Raw genomic sequence first — 20,838 nt, 5'->3', positions numbered from 1 at the left:
TTAATTTTAGTGTTTCCTTTTTGAGATTATAACACTATGCTAGAGAACTTCTTCAGTCCATTATAACAATTACCAAAAACACTTCAATTGAGATATCAAAGGAATCTAGTTCTTAGAATTTATCAGCCTTATCGTTAACTGGAAACAATAAAAGATAGTATTATCATCTCGACGACCATTAGGCATGACGTGGTTGAATTTTTAAACTTTGGACTAGATGATCAAAATTGTCAAGGAAATTGATAATATTGATAGCTGCATAAGTTTCTATTCTAATCATATATTTTTATATAGTCTGTTGCTGTATTTCTTATATGCTCTGAGTGTTCCATTGATTCCTAAATTTTCTCTACCCTTAACACAAATAAAAAACCGCAAATTGAAACATTTTGTTCAGCTCGTGACATTGTTATAGATACCATATATAATATATACTTCTCTCTCCCTCTCTCACTAATATATATATGTTCATCATAATCCTTTCGCATATGTGCGAATTTTCGGTCTGCAAATCGTCTCCAATTTCCGCTTCCTTTTTTTCCACACGGGAAATTTAATCCCATCAAAGCTGCGCGCGAAATTTTTATGCGAAAATTGCCCAAAAATTGTGCGATATTTTTTTTTTTTCGTTGGGAAAATCAAACGATTGGAAAAAGATTTGATTAGCAGTGGCTCTTGCTCTGGTTCAATTTCTGTGTCTGGGCTACGCTCAATTGTCAGTCAAATGTGCCTAATCCTTGGCCAGAGCTAATTTTGTGAGTCTCACCGGGCCATCCACAAAGTGCGCCCTAAATGAGGCTTAAGTTGAGGCTCGGCCTGATGATTCCAATTAGTTTGGGACGCGAACCCTTCGATTGCTTGTCAGTCAGTCGGTCCGACTGTCGGTCAACTGACACTTTTGCAGGCAGACAAACTGACAGACAATCCAATCAAATTATCGCGCCTCGAGCCTGTTGACAATTGTCAGAGGGAATCTGAGGACCCTACCCTAGGCTCTCTCTCTCTCCTCTCTCTCTTTCTGTCTCAGGTATTGCAACAATAATATTATTGTTGTTGCTGCTGCTGGCACTCGAGCCAAAACGACAGTTGGCAGTGGCAAAATTGGCAAAAGGACACGTTGACAGACAGTCCTTGCGTTGATCCCTTCCTTTTCATATATGTATATATATATATATATATTTTTTTTTTTTTGCTCACTGGATGATCCTCAAATCAAGCGCACTTTTCCCTCTCCCTCTCTCTCTCTCTCTCCCGTTCACATTTCCGTTTTGACAGATACATTGGCCGTATCTGTAGCTGTATCTTTAGCTTGTGTTTCTGTATCTATGGCAATTTGAAGCCCCTGAAGCCGTGGTGTGAACCCAACACTTTGAAGAGATTATCTCTGGCGCGTAAATATTTTTCTTGCCCATTGACTGTGCCATGTTTTTGTACGCATTTTGTGGCCTCTTTTTCATTTTTCATACTTTTTTTTTTTTTAATAAAGTTATGAATAGCTACAAACGGTAGCAGGACACGTTTTTTCCTTTGGCTCTGTCACATGTGCCGGCTTGCAGCAGGGATTAGCTCACAGCAATAACAACTAAGACAACTACAACTATAACAACTACAACAACAACGACAACTACAACTTCTCATATGACTGCACAGCCGTCGCAATCTTTGGCTTGTTGCTTAGTTGCTTTAGTCCTGTTATCTATCTATTGGATATCCTTCTGATCTTATCTACTGCTGGCGACCAACTCATATTGCGATTTCCGCTCCGAGGGAGCTGAGGCTAATCTCTGCTTATTGCCGATATCTGACAGAGCTGCGATTAGCTCATGTTTTGCCGTTGTGGCATCAAATAAAAAACCGATTTATAATGGAAGCATACGAGTGCAAAGATTTGTGAATGTTTTAGCTCTAAAAACCTGAACTTAAGCAGAAATTTTTGCTTACCTTACAGAATTCGTTATCGGGCTTCAATCATTCCTTGTATAACTTTTCTACTGATTTTATTTCACATTCGTATTTTCCACCGAACTTTAAGACTAGTTTTATTGAGAACTTTTATCGCCTTTGATTTGCTGTTTTAGAATTTCTGTTGAATTATTTTCAAGCTTTCAAGTCTTATATATGGTATGTGGAAAACTTTTCATGCACTCGTATATTGTATTCACACATTCATGTATTCACAGCATTCATACATTAAAGCACCCGTACATTCATACATTCATGTATTTCATACATTTATACATTCATGCATTCATATGTGTTTACATTCATAAATGTATATATTCATAGATTGATAGATTCATATATTGACACATTCATGCATTCACACGTTCACACAATTATGCATTCATACATTGGCAGTTATTTGTATATTATTAACTTTTATTAACTATTAAAATACATTTGCAGATAGAGTAAGTTTTGCTTATGTTCTCATTATTTTGCATATTCATACATACATGCATGCGTACATATGTATGTATGCTTGGGCTCTTCATCAGTTGAAGCCGCGGTCGTTCCAAATTTCACATATCGTTACACCCGCACTTGACCACACACACACACATGTGCACTCACTCGCACACACACACACATACTTGCGCAGCAGCTGCGCTCATGTGTAAAACGCAACTTGAATTTTATTTCATAAAAAAATACTTGCATATGCATATAAATATGTGTATGTGTGTGAGTGTGCTTCGATATAAAGTTGGTTTGAAATAATTCTTTGCATAAGCCACGGCGCGAGCACTTGAGCGTTGTTAACTTAATTTTTGGAGCGTGCACAAACATATGCTCTCCTCACACGCACACACTCAAAAGCTCTCTCCCACTCCCACTCTCTGCTCAGCATACACACACACAGCACACACTGCCACAGCAACGCTGCTTAAACTATGCAGACTCTCCCACTCACACACACACACACTAGCGCATGCAGACGCTCGCCACTTAATGAAGAATGCATAAAAAAGGAGAAAAAGAAAACAAAATCGGTAAAGCACCGTTTTTCCATTCGACTTGTCGGACAAGAGCCTGACGGCGGCGGCGGCTGGCGTTGACTGCGACGGCGTAACGGTAAACGCAAGTCATTTGGCTGCCGTTCCTGCTGCTGCTGGTGCTGCTGCTGCTCTTGGCGTCACTGCGTCTTTGGCTGCTCTGCCAAACCGCAGTCGACGATTTGTATAAATTATGCGTATTTAGCGACGCTACGCTGTTGTTGTTGCTATTGTTATTATTGTTGTTGTTGTTGTTGTGGCTGAGGCGCTGCTTTTATTTTGCATACAAAAACTGTCGGCGTCTCTGCGCTTTGCCCATTGTTGTTGCGCTTTTTTGCTGCAGTTTATTTTTTATACCCTGAACCCATTGAAAATGGGAAATCAGGGTATAATGGTTTTGTTAAAATGTATGTAACAGGCAGAAGGAGGCGTGGCAGACCCCACAAAGTATATATATTCTTGATCAGGGCGACGAGCTGAGTCGATTTAGCCCTGTCCGTCTGTCTGTCCGTCCGTCCGTCCGTCCGTCCGTCCGTCCGTCCGTCCGTCCGTCCGTCTGTCCGTATGTTTGAACGCGTCGATTTCAGAAGATATAAGAGCTAGAGACTTCAACTTTTTTTAAAATGTCCGTATATATCACGCGGATATCGAGTTTATCACTAAAAAACGATAACTCATTCCGATACTTTTTTATCGATAAAAAACCTTATCGAAGATCAGTTAAAAAATTATATCTCCTACATCTTTCAAGCTACAGTCTCCAAATTTAAAATGTATATTAAGACGCATGTCATACAATTTCGGTTTTTGTTAAAATTTACCCCCCACCCCTAAATCCACCCCCTCACCCTCATCTTTGTAAAAGTCGTATATCAAATACTAGAGACTTGTGATTCGGTATACACATACATTTTAACATTATGATTACGTTCTAAAAGTTTCATTACGATCGTACGTCTAGAAATTAAATTATTCAACAAATAAGTTCTCATAATATTGCCAACACTGCAGCGCAACCCAAGCGAAATCGCCTGTATATGTGAGTGTGTATTTTTTTTTTTTTGCCTTCTTCGAATGACCTTGCGATCAATCAACTGGCGTCAGCGTAGAGGGCGTGACGCAGTCCTGCTGTGCTTAAGAGGCGTTAGGATTATTAGCTTTAGAGTAAATTGGTTGAATTTAACAGTTAACGAATTCATTTTCTGTCATAATGGAATATTTGAATCATGATATTGCCAAGAACATTTTGTTAGTTTTTATTAAAAAAAAAAAAAATTATTGTTCAGTTTAATTTAATTTATTTAATTTGTTGTTTTCTATGTGTTTGCATTTATTTTTATTAGGAATTTATATTTTAGTTTTTTTTTAATATATTAATTATTCTCCTAATATTTGAATATGACACTTATTTTTCTAATTTTTTATGTTTGATCTATTTTTCGTTTTATGTAATTTAATAAATTACATTTTGAACTTTTGCTACATATGCAATACAAGATATTCCCCTTTTGACATCTGTGCCTTCCCTTCTGCTACGTTTTAACACTAAAAACTACTTTTTCAAGACATTTCTACTACCTTTTGGCTCAGTCATATGCTGGTTGTTGTCACCACTGCTGGTTTGCGGCTGTGCTAAACGCCGCAACATATGCCAGTTAGCACAGTTATGCGCCATTGCAGACAACAGATGGCGCCAGCAGTTTCAATTGTTAATTAACTTTGAAATATTTGTAATTGAATTAAATTACGTTTCATTTGTATTTTAGGTAATTGCCGGACCGCTATTCCACGGCTGGCTGGAGCCCTCGGCGGATGTGGCCACATGGCTAAAAAAGATACGCAACGCCCAGAGCGATGAGGCTGAAGAGGCTAATTTAAGGAATTTCGTTGTCGATCGTTGTGTGCGTACCAAATAATGATCTTTAACCTCCTGTATTTTCAATTTTTTAATTATTTTTTATTGCATTTCCATTTAGCTGTGGTACGAAACGAAACGGGATATTAGTGCAGGCGCTGAAATCGTGGTCGATCCCCGCTCCCGCACGCCCTACGACATCAGCGAGAGCCTGCGGAATGGCAGCATCAGCTGCAGCAGCAGTGGCAGCAGCAGCGCGGCAGCAGTGGCAGCAACTGCAGCAGCCGCAGCCGCCGCCGCTGCCGCAGCAGCCGCCATGGCAGCCGCTAGCAACAACAACAACAACATCAACAATAACAATAACAACAACAATAGCGATGATCGCAGCGATCGTGATAACGGTGAGTGCTCAGATTGAGATTGAAATGTTGATATATCGGATATGTATATATATATATATTATATACGTATATATATGCTGGCAGCAGGATAAATTGTACAGCTGAAGCAATTAGAGTTCAGTTTGCTGCATGAAATGCGCGTGACAAAGTCAACGGCACGAGCCAACAACAACAACAACAACAACAACAACGACAGCAACAACAATAGCATCGACCAGCATCCCCTATATATATATAAGGGCTAAGCCCGTCAACCCCCTCCCCTTGGCATGTCCTTTTTGCGCATGCGCGCATGCAATCTGCGGCAACCGCACATGTTTTCATTTGTTATTAAAATGTTTGTTAATTTCATTTAGAGATCCATCAGCGCACGCTCAATTTAAGCCTAATCCAATGGCCTCGCGAACACCCTAATGTACATTAGGGTGCTCCGTGTTTGCCTATAAATATGTGGGATTTATGCACACGTCTCATTTGACAATATTCCATAGATTCCCAGCGGGCTTTGCCACTGATATCCTGTTCTAGTTGTTGTTGTTGTTGTTGTCGCCGTTGTCCTTGTTGTTGGCTTTTCAACTTATATTTCCCATCTTGATATCAATGTCAGCTTAAAAATACATATTAATTTTTTATTTTAATACTTGATACAGTGATATAAACATTCTGTATATTTCAATTAGCATATGCCTGAGCTTAGCTGCTCAAATCTTTTTGCAATTAAAAATAAATAAAAATAGAAAACCAAAATATAAAATACTGAGCACATTGCACACCTGTGCGCATTCGCATTCGCTGCTCACGTTTTTTAACGTATTTTTTAAAATATGCTCTAGTCAAGTTTTTAGTTCACGCCCTGTTGGCCACATAAGACGCCGATCCTTGTGTAGTCCTGCGCAGGGGTAGCAAATGCTTGTGGCACAAGTTGAAAATGCCAAGCATCGTTGCCTCTCTAAAACGGGGGTTACAACTAAGACTGACCGTTACATTGCATTTGCTTTACTACTTTTCCTATGGCTTAAGTATTTAAATTTTCATTTAGTCTGGAGTAACGGAAATATGTTTCAAGCGAACTTGTTGAAATGAGCCGAAAGTCAAACTGAAAGTGCGCTTCATTGAATGCGTTTTACATAATTAAAAAAAAAAAAAAAAAAATTAAATAAAAATAATTAAGTAAAACTGTTAAGCTACCATTTACCACTTTTATGTAATTATTTTTATTTCATTTTTTTTTTTTTTTTACCAAAGTAAATTGTCTGAAGTTTTATACAATGTGTACGAAATAAATCAATAAAATTAAATATAAATTTATATTTTTTTAAAACACATTGAACACCAGAAATGCTTCTATGCGTTCTCACATTTTTTTTTTGTTCATGAGATTTAGTTTACTAAAATGTTAACGAAAATGAAACAGTAAAAAGTCTTAAAAAAAAAGGAAATTAAGTAGAAATATGTTATATATAATAATATATATATTTTTATTTACTAAAAATGATAAAGAATTGCGTATGCATTTTAAACAAAATTTTAATAAATCCGCAACAGAATCGATTAGGATTTTTGGACTCTATTTTTCATCATTTTATGTTTAATAACAAACTTTCTAAAATATTTATAGTCTAAAATATGTGTAGACTTATACAGTTTTATATGACTTTAACGATTCTGCTCTAATTATGCCCAAAGAAAATTTCAGCTAATATCCCAAGATTATTATACGATCTTTCCTTTAAATTTCATTATGAAATAGCAATCTAAGAAATTAATTTTAAATTACATAGTTTTTATTGCTATTATATCTGTAAATATATCTTGCCAATTAATTAATTTGGCTTATTCATTTACCAAAAATGTTGCATCGATATCTGGCTAGAGTTGGAGCTTTTATGTGCTGAGATTTCTCGTTCCACTGCCAAATGACAAAAACCATTCAATGCTTGACGATAAAAAAAAAAAAAGCACACGAAACATATAGAAATAAAGCACTAAACCACTTTTGAGATGGTTTTCAGCTTAGCGCGCGGTGCGACTTCAATCGACCAATCAAAGATTAACAATTGAATTCAATGCTCGATGGATGCCGAGTTGCGATTGCCAGAATGATCAAGGGGGCACACGCCAATACCAATAGCAAGACCAAGACCAAGACCAAGACCAAGCCCAAAACTAACTGCCACACACACACACACACACACACACACTGTGACATTGTCTCCAATGGATGATTAATGAGCTGGCATGTTATATGCCAAGTTACAAAAAAAAAAAAAAAAAAAAAAAAACTACCTAACGTAAACTGAAAACCGAAAACTTGGCTTCTTCAGCTAAATGCTCGTCGATCGTCAATTTGGGCATCATTAGGAGTTGTTGTTGTTGTTTTTTTTTTTATGTACATATTTGATTAGAGACCCAGCCGAACCCTTTTTTTGTACATTTTTTTTTTACTCTGACCGGCTGCCAAATCGATTAGCAGGCGGATCTAACTTTTGATTTTTGCCACGGTAGTTGTAAGGTGTAAATAATTCAATCAATCATTTGTCAACAGTTTTTGGCTTCCGTTTCGATATGAAAACACACAGCACGTTTCACAATTCAGGGTCAGGCACAAGCCTTTCGCCCCCTCTGTCCCCTCGCGCTGCTGTCTGTCTCTCAATCTGCCATCCTGATTGCAGCAGCAGCAGCAGCAGCAGCAACTTCTGAAAACCCGCCTCCATTCAATTGTCAGCCAGTCGAGCGCTGTGGAGTAAATCAATCTGCCAGGTGGATGGCCAAACAGCTGCGACTGGTGAAAGGTGTGAAAGGATTTTGGATGCATGTGCTGTAGCGTAGCGTAAGGGGGGCGGGATTGAGGGGTGAGGCCAATGCACACTGATAAGGCTGGGAGTCGTAATAGATCATAGATGAGTAAAGAATTGCTTGTCGAAAAACTTTAGCAATCTCTGATCAATTCGATTGTCGTCAATTGATTAATTGATTAATCAATTGTGGAATTCCATTTCTTTTCTATAGAATAGAGACTATTTAGACAACAGAAGAAAACATTTCTATACGAGCATATTGTCCTATCAATTCGAGAATTTTTACTACATCGTTATTTTTAATGCTTCTTTTATTAGGAATATGCATTGAAATAGAGCTAGAAATTCAATTTGTAGGTTATTGAGTAGTAAAATAATATAATAAAATAATTTTGAAGAAAGTTAAAAATTAAATACAGCATCTATAGAAGGAGAATTGAGCAAGGGAGGCCTAAACAATAGGAATTGTTGTTAATGAAAATATTTTTTGAACTATCAATTCACATTAAACAAGTAGAAAATATAAATAATATATAAATAAATTGAATTCATATTTTTCCATAAAAACGAAATTTGTTTTTCAATTTTTGTACATCAAATTTGTACATCAAAATTATTATTAAATTAAAAAAATATATATATATATTTAAATAAAAAAAAAATTTTATATAATAAAATAAAATTTTATTTAAAAAAAAAAAAAACCAAAAAATTGAATGGAAAAAATAAGAAAATGTAATATACAATATAATATTAAATTAAATATATATACATTATATTTCATATATTATAATTTTGTAATTTTTTTCATTGACAATATGTTATTATAAAAATTTAATAAAAATATATAAATTTCAATTTATATATTTCCTTAAATATAATGAAAAAAATAAGTTTAAAATATACATAAGTATAATATATATATAATTTATATAAATTATACACTAGAATTATTAACTGCCAAGATATTTTAACTTGAAGTTATTCTATATTTAAGCATTAGAAACGTTTTCCCACCATCGAGAATGCAGCTGTATAAGAAAATTGCCCGATATTACTTTGCATATGCAATTACTTAGCGTTACGTCGTCCATATGGCATCAGAGTCATTCCACTCGGCTCTACTTAGAGCCTTTTCTGAAGCCTGCGCCTTATCTGCGGCCCACAGCTGACGCTGCGCCTGCCCAGAGAAGTACATGGGTGAAAATTCAGCCGCCCAATATCCCACGCTTCCGGCCAGACATATTGCGAGCATAAGGAACTTGACGTGGGAATCTTTGCCAGAGTCAGGAGTTGCAGTAGGAGTCACAGTTGCCCTCCTTTGAGGGGCATATTGCACACGCTGAAAAATTAACTTTTGACCCGAAACATAGACGCGACCCGCAATTATGCAGTCTGACGAGAGGCACGTATATGAATACATATTCATCAAGAGTCACCCCTAGTCACCTATGGGGTGGGAGGAGGCGGCGGCAGCATGGGCTAGGGGGTGGGCTGCCTTGAGAGGCAACACCTGTGCCACACCAGTTTCAGTTTGTTTTGGTATAAGGTGCTATATGACTTTCGTACCAAAATCAGTCCAACGGAACCGAAGCTAACCGCGCTCACCGACCGAGTCCTTGTCAACCCCCGCTCCCTAGCTCCGGAGTCCTCCCTGTGGATGTGTTTTGGTGTTTGCATGCATAATCTTTGGACATTGTCATCCCTTAGGCTGCATTCTTGGCCACTTGGCCTGGGCAGAGGGTTAAGGGGCTGTTGCTGTTGCTCACCTGTGTCACCTGGTGGTTGTCCAAGTTCACGACGCGTCCAAGTCGCCGGACTTCTGCCCGTTCGCTCTGATAGTCATTTCCCCTCGGAATTGTCATTCTTACCTCTCTCTCTCTCTCTTACTCTTTCTCCGTGCTTGTCTGTCTCTCTCTCTCTCTGTCTTGCTTGTGTGTGTGTGTGGGCAGAGGGTGCTTTACTTTCATTTTGGTAACAATTATCTATTCAACGTCAAGCTCTATGCCCTCTATGAGCTATATGAGTGCACACACGATTTGGTCGCTGCTACCAATTTTGTGTTAAGTGTTTGCGTGTTTGTCCTGGTGTGTGTGAGTGTGTGCATGTGTGTGTGTGCTGGTCATATGTCAGTGCGTCCTGGCTAGTCCTTCCGCAGATTGTTAGCAAGCAAATAAAACATTAGCTCGGCGGCATAATGCGCCCACTGCGACACACTTGTTCCTCAAACGCGAAACCGAACGGTTGTGTCAAGTGCTCCCTAGATTGTTAACCCATATAACCATACACATATACGCATATAAGTATAAAAAAAGCTCATCATCGGAAATCGTCCATCGACAAGTGAAGAAGTTCCTAACTAAAGTGTGAGTGCTCTAAGTTGTGCGAGGAATCCCAGAAGTGGGAATAATTTGAAATCATAGCTACAAAATACTATTAACAATAAAAAATATTAAGCAAATTAAAGTTAGTGAAGTTTGGGAAACGAAAGTCAAATTGAATATTTAAAATTTTTATAAAATATTAAATATTTTAAGGAAGAAATATATTTTATTTATTTATATATATTATATTTTATTCAATTTTTTTATGCAATTTTTCAAAGGACTTTATAAAATATCCGATAAAATAAAATATAATAAATATAAAAAAGATTAAATTCCTAATTCTATTTACAATATTTACAGAATTTAATGCATATCCCTTCCAATATATTTAATATTTCGGTGAAATAGTAAATAATCAAATTGATTTAATTACATATTTTTTCATTTGTTAATTTTAAAAAATTATTGAAATTCGGTTTTAATAGAAATACCTAATCTTTATTTCTTAACAATTTACATATTTCAGGCTTTTACAGCGGCGACGAATTTGCGAAGGATAAGAAAAACATATCGATAAACAGTCAGGTCGATAACGATTTCACAGACGACGAGAACGGTTTCGATATACGCTGTGAGGTCTGTGATAACGTCTATACGGATTTAGAACGGTAAGTACCATCAGCATCCACTAGGTCCACAATTATTGTTTATAACGATCGCGATCGAACGCATAGTTTTTATTAAGCGATTTTTTAGGGCATGTCCGCAAATTGGTTTGGCATTTAAAGCAGCAAAAAAAAAAACGTCAATAATCTAAATCAAAAATAGCAACAACAAAATTCACACTGAAAAACAACCTATAAATGTTAAGACTGAAAACAAGCTGCCAATTAGCTTCCAACTTACCCGTAGAATTATGGGTAAGGCGCCTTGAATGGAGGCCGACAGCAAAAAGTAGCTGAAACAAAAAACACACACACACACAAATAAAACAAAAAGAAACATAATAAAAACTATTCCCAATTGTTGCTAAACGTTTGAGCCGCATGTCGGTGATCTTAATTAAAGTTGATTACGATAATGCCTATTTAGTGTGGCCAATAAAATTGCCATTAAACAAACGTCGCGGCGTTGCCAAACGTTTGAAAGTGAGAGTTGCCCATGCGCCTCAGATTTATCTATCTGTTTTATTAGCCAAGGGATCTCGGTTCAACGGTAAACGGTATGGTCAGTAGCTATGTTTGGAATTGTAAATATTTTGAATTGGGTTGAGTTATAATTTATAATGGGAAGGATAAAGAAAGACAGAGAGAGGTTAGATGAACAATTAGAGATGTAGGGGAGGCGAGGAAAGGGCGAATGAGAGAGACTGAGGATAGAGACTCCTTAATAAAGAGAGAGAGAGAGAGAGAGAGAGAGAGAGAGAGAGAGAGAGAGAGATGAGAAGAGAAAGAGAAAGAGATAGAGATAGTATTATATATAGACTTACAGAAAGCGAAACTGAGATATAAAGAGGCATAGATGACGAAAGGCATAGAAGAAGAGAGAAACTTAGATAAAGAGAGACTTAGATGGTCAGAGACTTACAGAACTAGAGACAAAGAGATGAGGAAAGTTTGAGAGAAGGATAGATTGAGAGTCTGAGGAAAAGAAACATAGATAAGGGCACATAGAAGCACAGATGGAAGGCAGGGAGACAAGATGAGCGAGAGAGAGAGAGAGAGAAAGAGAAAAGAAGCTGAGAGTGGGAAGCCGAAGAGCAGACCCAGAGTAACTAAACTCAACTGAGTCAATAATTACATTTAGTCTACTTCCATTCCTTTGTCCTCTACTTTGTACTTTTCTAAGTTCTATTCCATGCTTCAACTTTTACTTTAATCTCAATTTCTTTGGAGCGCATCTCAAGCTCTTCACTTTCTATAGCAAAGCAATATATGAGCAGAAAACTAGTTATTGAAAGCCAGATATTGAGTGTTATTACATTAATTAGAGCTATTCATTTCTGACTAAAGAGATCCTTAATCAAACGGGAATTACAATGTTTAATGCAAAACTTTTGTACAATATTTACAAATGTTTTACACGAAAAGAACATTGCTCGCTCCTCTATTGTTTCGTTGTGTGTTTGTGCTCAAGTGCTAAAGTGCGCTTTGATTTGATTTGAGGGTAGCAGAGAGTGGGGGAGCGGAGGGGGGGGAGCTCTATATGAGTGGGTGGCCAAACACACACACAAAAGGAATTTTATCAGTGTGTGTGCGTGTGTGATTTATGGAATTTTATATGAGAAGCGCTCATAGTGAAAGGAGCACCTCTCTGTCCCACACTATCTATCTCCGTCTCGCTCTCTCACTCACTGTGTCTGATGTCTGCGTGTCGCTGAGTCCGTCAGGCTTTGCAATTTATCTGATGTTGAACATGCATAGTTTATTGCTGTTGTTGTTGTTGTTTTTGCTGTTGTTGTTGTTGTAAGCAAACAAACGCACGCCCACACTTCAAACGCACAAGAGGATTGAAGCACTGGCCCAGTCAACTCTTCCATGTCGATGACAAAAATCACAACAGCAACAACAACAAGAACGAAATGAGCAGGAAAATCGAATGAAAAATATGTATATATATATGTATGTATATATATGTACATACATACATATATGCTAAAAATGTGTCCGCCTTTTGTCGACGGCGGCTCCTCCCACGCGAGCTGCCGCGATAAGCATCGCACTCGCTGCTCCACAATCAAGGACACCCGGCGAAAGGGAGGCGTGTGGTGCCATGGGCGGGTCTGCGGAGGACACTCATTGGCCGCAGCTGTTGGAGGGCGCGATCGCTTATCAGCGTCGCATATTAAATATTGAACATCATTTGACTAATTGACGCCAACAGCAAGTGGAGAGTCGCAATGCCCAGATGTATATGTATGTGTGTGTGTGTGTGGCAGGGTATGGGCGTTGCCTGCTGTTGGACAACAAACAAAAGTAGCTGAAGGCAAACATAGAGAGAGTGAGAGAGAGAGAGAGAGAGGGGGGACCAGCAGCAGAGAGTGTGTCTATGGATGGGGTCGTGTGAACTGACGCAAATGACGCTGATTGAGGCTGTCGATTGTGCACAGCTTTTGTCCCAACTGTCACAAATGCTAATTTCCATTTGCTGATGCCAACGCTGGCGATAAGCGAAGCCCAACCACCGCATGCCATGAAAGTAAATCCCTCATTCACAATTTTGTTTATGTTCTCTGTTGCCTTTGCAGCCTGGACGATCATCTGGTGGGCGCGCATCACTTTAAACGTGGAGAATTCGCCTGTGAGTTGTGCTCCCAACATTTCTGCCATCGTCCGTTGCTGATCAAACACGGAGCGATCGCCCATAATAACATAAGGAAATATTCCTGCGAGAATTGTTCCAAGGTAAGTGAAAATGATTTTTGATGAAATTTATAAGGGAGTCGGGAGGAAGAGAATTGAAGAAGAGGTGAGGGAAAACGAAGCAAGTTTAATCGATGTGGAATGTATGAGATCAAGTTGCTGAGTAGAGAGTTATAAAATCAAGGGGAAGAGGAATCGAGGAGAATAAACCTAAAACGTTAGGCCAGTTTAAGATTTGTGCTTATAATTCTCAACTAGTTAAATCAATGAAAAAATGACGTTGAATATAAATAGGAAAGGTGAAACTCTTCGAAATGATATCAGGTTTACTTTAAGTTACCCTAAGCTAGCCTATAATATAATAAGGAATAGGAGTATTTCAAATCAAAGAATTCGCATTGGCTCTTAGCTAAGCCTACCTCCTCCCCCCAGAGTATATCAGAGATTTCCAGCTCTGTCGCCAGCTCAGAGCTCTGGCTGTGACAATCGAAGCTCTGGCTTATCCAACAAGTACTCTGGGCGCATTGTGTGAGGTGTGAGGTAAGGCCCTTTTGGCCAACAGCGTTGATCAGGTCATTAATTATTATATCAGCTGTGCGCTGACGGCGGCGATGGCGCGGCGGTGGTATGTGGTACACGGCTAAAGACTTTTGATTTCAAGCAGATCAATAGCCCCGGGCCCGAACAACAAAAAAAACCTCTTTGCTGACTCTTGTCGCTGGCCGAAAGAAACCTTTACAGCTATCGCACGCGCTGTGGCAATACGAAATCAGGGCGTGTACTCATCCAAAACACTTAAGCGAACCATTTGAGCTGCTTGGGTAATGAGCCGACTTTGTTGTTGCTGTTGTTGTTGTTGTTGCCGTTGTTGTTGCCGTACATCTTCGCGCTGCATTTGAATGCCAATGTAAAATTAAAGGGCCCAAGAGAGGAGCTTTTTCAAGTCGAATCACTATCTATACAAACAGTTAGCCGGGCAGGGCGAGGGCAATCCGGGCCAGCGATCCATCTATGCATCGTTTCGATTCGATTCGATTCGATTCCGAGCGATTCGTTACAGGGTCCAGCACTTCGTCATTGTCATCGACAACGGCTTCGACATCTCTGGCAAAGATGTTTTAATGGCATGTTGATTACAATCTTGTGGTCGTCAGCCTTACCAGCAGCTACCAGCCCGGCTACCAAGCTACCAAGCTACCAGCTACCAGCTTGCCGCGCTCAGATCAAGCTTTTTCTTTGGATTTGGATTTTCCCTTTTTTCGTTTTTCGTTTTTCGTTTTTTCTTCTACTCATTGCATTTCCAACGGTATTTCAATCGTTGCATTACAGTTAGTTTACTTAGCGCTCTGTAATTGTTTCGGTGGCATGTAAGTAGCACGCATTGTGGTGGGGCAGACCCCGCCCCCTTGCTGCCCCTTCAGGCCTCCGGCTGGGGCTGGCCCAGCTGCGACATAAACGGGAGCCACTGAGGCTAAACAAATGATGATCGATCTTGCGGGGCACTCGTAACTGGTCAATGCCTACATAAAAGGCCAAATACTTTCGCTGCTCTCCGGGTTCAGCATTGACAGGGCAACCCAAAAAAAAAAGTCTCTCGGGGGTCTTTGCAGCTGTCAGCTTTGTTTGTTTTTCAAGCAGGCGGCTTAAAGCGTTACAAAAGGGATTTGCCACGGATCTAACATGTTTTCCATTTGCGCTCAGCTGCACTTCACTCTGAATAGTTACTACGTACTTGAGTCTTGACACTAAATTGAAGTAGCTAAAATGTTGGCCAAAGGGCTTTTAGTTAATCTACTCAGGTCTTGGTTAGTTTACATATATAATACGATACTTCAAGTATATCAGAGACAATTCTATATATAGCAAAGAAGGAAATAGGTAATTTCTGTCAAGGTATACGTATATATATAGACCTTTAAGTAAAGTCTAACCATAATTAATCTAGGAACTAGGCCAACTCTTTCTACACATTTCCTTTACCCCTGGACCAAACGAGTCTCCTTCATTGTGCCCTGCTCAATATCTGCTGATCGTGCTTTCTCAGGAGGAAATAAATAAATTTATACACATGGGATCTGCCTGGTTATCTGTAAAAAGTTTCTCTACTCCTCTTGCTCTTAATTAGTATTTGAGTTATTTTTGCGAAATAGATTTCGTTGGCTTGGCCTGGTCTGGGGCAGGCTTGAACCAGTTTGCACTTCTGCCTGCACCAGATCTCCACATCATCATCTTTTAGTGCCCTACTCCAGACGCCTTTGGCTGACCCCACGTACGAGCCTAACGCCACACAAGCAACAACAACAACAACAACTGCCTGCCAGACAATCGCATTCCATAGACCAACCTTAGCGAGTGCTGCGCGAGAGCTCGTCTTGGGCTTTGCTGCCTTTGCATGCCACAACACCTACACTGAATCCATGAGGCTGGCTGAGGCTTCATTTGTAGCTCGTTGTTGTTGCTTTTATTGTTGTTGTTGTTGTTGTCTTTTGTGGCGTTTTTCGCCTTTTTGGAGAGGTAGTTGAATCTAATCCATTTGATGTAGTTATAGCACGAGCTATTCTTGTGTGTGTCGCCGTTTGTCTTCGGGCTTTCTGTCTCTTTCTCTCTCCCTCACTCTCTCTCTCTCTCTGGCTCTCTCACTCTGCGATAGACAAAAAAGGCTGACTCGATCATCGTTTGATATGAATTCGTAGCGCATTATGACAGCATGATTAGGCATAACAGTTTCGTAAAAGGCAGCGCGGGTGGAGGCTGACCGAAATCAAGTTTCAAGTGGGTACTGAGAAACTGGTACCTGGCTCTCGCACACTTTGCCAGACTTGGCTCTGGCTCGGGCTCTGGCTCTGCGCCTGGCCCAAGCGAACAACAAAAATGAATGGCCCGATCTGTCATTGCGTTAGCTGCCCCTACCCGCACCCTACACAAAGAAAAAAAAAGTAGAAAAATATATATCGAAAGAGCTATGGATTAGACTAGGGTTGCACAGTAATTGAGTCGCAGTAATTGTAGGGACCTGCTCGAAATGGTGACTTTTGGTGGTTCTAGGAATTTTTGAAACCAGGTCCGAGAATAGTCGAAGTAGAAATCTTCAGATGAAGAGTTTACGCGCAGGAAATATCAGATATAGTTAAGGATATCAAAAAGTTATTATTTGTATATATTTTGATGAAAAAGTAATACAAATTTTTTAGTCATTATTTATTTTATTAATATAAATATTTTATTTTTTTTTTTAATTTTTATGAAATATATTTTTTATTTATTTACTATTTTAAGGTTAATTACGAATAGTGCTATTTCGCTTCTCTATATATCACACTTTCCTTAATTCAATTACAAATAGAGTTTCCCAGTGTTAATTTAATTTACGAACGAGTCACTGTTTTGGGGAAGCGGTCACAGTTTTTGTGTAGCTGCCTAGGCAAATGTGTTGTAGTCAGCCCGATGAGGGGCGGGGCAAGGGCGCCGAGCGGGTCACGGGGATGGCCAGGCTTACGACAATTGTAGCAATTGATGTTAATAATTGACGAAGGTGTTGCTGCCGTCGCTGCCGTCGCTGCTGCTGTTGGTAGTGGGTGGAGTTGTTGTTAGCTTTGCGTAATCTGAGAGCGTCGGTCGCTCGGTCGATCGGTTGGAGCATTGTTTAGGCGCTCGCATAGATCCGTTTAGGGGCCACAGCAGCAGATGATTGATTAATTTCAGTTTCATTTCATTTGGCACTCGAATCAGAGCAAACTCCGCCGCGCACAGGTAGCAGCAGCAGCGACAGCAGCAGCGACAACGATTCGCTCGCCATAACACACTCACACACACACACAGAAAACACTCACAATACTCATTCGCTATTCAAATTCAAAACTCATTGTCTTACTTATTTTTTTTTTTTCGTTTCTTTTCCGTCGCCCTGCCGTACAGGTATTCTGTGACCCATCGAATTTACAGCGTCATATTCGCGCCTATCACGTCGGCGCTCGCAGTCATCCGTGTCCGGAGTGCGGTAAAACATTCGCCACATCGTCCGGGCTAAAGCAGCACCAGCACATCCACTCCTCGGTCAAGCCGTTCGCCTGCGAGGTCTGCTTCAAGGCCTACACGCAGTTCTCCAACCTCTGCCGGCACAAGCGCATGCACGCCGACTGTCGCATGCAGATCAAGTGCCAGAAGTGCAAGACGAGCTTCAGCACGGTCACCTCGCTCTCCAAGCACAAGAAGTTCTGCGACAGCTCCGACAGCTTTCGCAGCGGGCCACAGAGTCGCCTGGAGCATCATCAGCACCAGCACCGGCAGCAGCAGCAGCACCACCAGCACCACCAGCACCACCAACACCAACACCACCAACACCACCAGCAGCCGCAGCAGACGCAGGCGGGGCAACTGATTTTGCCACCTGGTGCACATCAGCGACTCGCTGCCGCCGCCGCCGCTGCCGCAGCCAGCAGCAACAGCAGCGACACAGCCGCCATGGCCACGCCTCCGAATCACATGTTCACGATGCATCCCACGCACTCGTTCTTTCCGGGCTTTCCGCCGTACGCGCTGCCCAACTTCTTTACGAACTGCCGGCCCCAGCCGCTGCTGCCGCACATGTTTCCCGGACCGCATCTGGGCGAGATGGGGCGCGGCCTGGTGCCGCCGCTGGTCTCGCCGAACGCTGCCTTCCAGCAGCAGCTGCAGGCGGCGATGAGCTTGAAGTCGGAGTCGCCGCGCCTCAAGCGCGAGTCCAGCACGCCGGAGCGCAAGCATCCCATCAAGACCGAGCTGCAGCCCAGCGAGGATGAGGAGGAGGAGCAGGAGGAGTCCAATGCCTACGAGCGCCTGGACTCTAGCAAGGAGTCGAAGAAGCCAATGGCCGAGTCAAAGCCGGAAGCTAGCGGAAGTGAGCAGCCAGCACAACGCGAGGATCGGGAACAGGCCCAAGATAATGATAACGACAATGAGAATGACAATGACAATGAGAATGAGAATGAGAATGATAATGACATTGACAATGATAGGGTAAGTTTTTAGATATTACCAGGCATCCAATGCAAGCCTTGACTTACTCGATTCTTCTTCTCCTTGCAGAAATCTATTGACATAATGAGCACACCACCGCCCGCTGAAACGGAGGCGCCGGAGCCGGAGCAGGATAAGAGCGGCGTGGATCTGCTGCCATTGGATCTGTCCGTCAGCCGCAAGCGGCGCAGCTCACTGTGCACGGCCAGCACGCCCGTGCCGCTGGCCATGTCGCTGTCCAGTCGCACGTCCACGCCCGCGCTGGAGATCGCGGAGCCGCCCGTCAAGCTGATGAAGCACAGCTCGGGCGAATCGTCCACCTCGCACCAGTCCTTCAAGGGCAGCAGTCCCACGCCCAGTGTCAGCGCCTCGCCCGGACCCACGCCCTCGCCGTCGCCGCCCATCAGCACGGGCGGCGAGCTGAGCAGCATGTCCGAGAGTGCGGCGTCCGCTGCCGCCGTGGGTGCTGCCTCGGCGGCGGCTGCGGCGGCCTCGGTGATGGCCTGCCCGCGGCAGCTGCATCCCCAGCTGCTGCTCGAGGAGTTCTATCGCTCGCGCTTCAATACGCCACCGTTTCATTTTTTAGGCCAAATGGGCGGACGGCCAGGTTTTGAGCCACTCAAATCGCCGGCTGCTGGCATCAGCAGCGGCAGCAGCTCGCGTCATCTGCCGTTTCCGCCCGAGCACAATTTCCACGAGGCTCTGCGAGCCGCCGGCCTGGCCGCCGCCGCTGCCAATGCCTGCAGCAGCGGCGCCAGCGTCGTCGCCGCCAACGGCGGCAAGCTCAAGGACCGCTACACCTGCAAGTTCTGCGGCAAGGTCTTTCCGCGCTCCGCCAATCTCACCCGGCACCTGCGCACCCACACCGGCGAGCAGCCGTACACGTGCAAGTACTGCGATCGCGCCTTCAGCATCTCCTCGAATCTGCAGCGGCACGTGCGCAACATCCACAACAAGGAGCGGCCGTTCCGCTGTGAGATGTGCGATCGCTGCTTTGGCCAGCAAACGAATCTCGATCGGCATCTGAAGAAGCATGAGGCGGATGCGGCCGGCTTCGAGTACAACGACTCGCCCAGCTCGAATGAGGCTGGGGATCGGGAGGAGGCCTGCTTCGATGACATTCGTTCGTTCATGAAGCGCGTCTATACGCCCACCAGTCTGGGCGGGGCGGATGGGGACACCGAGGAGTATGCGGGCAGCGATGATCAGTTGTCCGTGTCGACGCGTCACTCCGTTAGCTTTGACAAGGAGCTGCTGGCCAATGGCAACAACAACAACACCAACAACAACAATAACAACAACAACAGCAGCAGCACCAACAGCAGCAGCAGCAGCAACAACAACAACAACAACAGCAGCAGCAGCAATCCGACTGGTCTGGGCGAAACGATCGCCGTGAGCACTTAAGAACCCAATGAAGAACTGTGGAAACTCTGAACAAAACTGTAAAACTCTACAATTACTTTAAAGAAAACTTTACTTAAGCGTGCCTCCGAGAGGGAAAACTAATCTTTAAGTAGTTCGCATTTTTCCTTCTAGACATTTAACCAAACACATCAAATGATTTACAAACAAACTAAAAAAAAAATAATAATTAAAAAAAAAAAATCTAATTGTAGCTATGCAATCAATGGAAAAAGACGGTGAAGTAAGCAAAAAAAAAAAAGTTAAGAAGAAAATCTGGTTTAAAATTCCAATACACTAAACTATATCTTAAACAAATGTTTCAATAGCTCTTATAAACAAAATACAAAATTGTAAACTTTTTCAACTTTAAACTTTATATAGATAAAAGAAACATACTTAAATGTAAACTAACTCTATATATACACATATATAAATCATATATACCATTTAATTGTTAAACCTAAGAATTAGTTATGTGCTGTAAATATATTTAAGTGAGGAATATCGCACAGCAAAGGATATTTTGATTGAATGTGCTGCATAGAGCACATCATAAAGTATATATATATATATACCGATATATATATAAATATATAGGCTATGTATATGCAAACTGCATTACGACTAAGTTTAAATATGTTTAGTGCTAATTATTGCAATTCTCAAAACAAATTTTATAACATTTACTTAACGTTTA

At 41.4% G+C, this 20,838-nt stretch overlaps 1 protein-coding gene across 2 annotated transcripts in view; it reads left to right on the top strand.

The window, feature by feature from the left end:
- ham (hamlet) overlaps positions 1-20,413 on the top strand; it is a 38,937-nt gene extending 18,524 nt beyond the window's left edge. For both annotated transcript variants that reach the window (XM_030388620.2, XM_089258086.1), the window contains exons 3-8: positions 4,763-4,897; positions 4,973-5,252; positions 10,904-11,045; positions 13,625-13,781; positions 17,655-18,734; positions 18,804-20,413. In XM_030388620.2, the coding sequence (XP_030244480.2) occupies positions 4,763-4,897; positions 4,973-5,252; positions 10,904-11,045; positions 13,625-13,781; positions 17,655-18,734; positions 18,804-20,141 (3,132 nt within the window). In that variant the 3' untranslated portion in view covers positions 20,142-20,413. The remainder of the gene's footprint in view (positions 1-4,762; positions 4,898-4,972; positions 5,253-10,903; positions 11,046-13,624; positions 13,782-17,654; positions 18,735-18,803) is intronic.
- Positions 20,414-20,838: the final 425 nt, after the last annotated feature.

Source organism: Drosophila navojoa, chromosome 3, assembly GCF_054131105.1.
Source record: "Drosophila navojoa isolate 15081-1374.11 chromosome 3, UAZ_NAV_1.0, whole genome shotgun sequence".
In the NCBI taxonomy this organism is placed as follows: Eukaryota; Metazoa; Arthropoda; class Insecta; order Diptera; family Drosophilidae; genus Drosophila; species Drosophila navojoa.
Note: the sequence above shows the minus strand (reverse complement) of the source record. Positions and strands in the feature narration are given on the sequence as shown.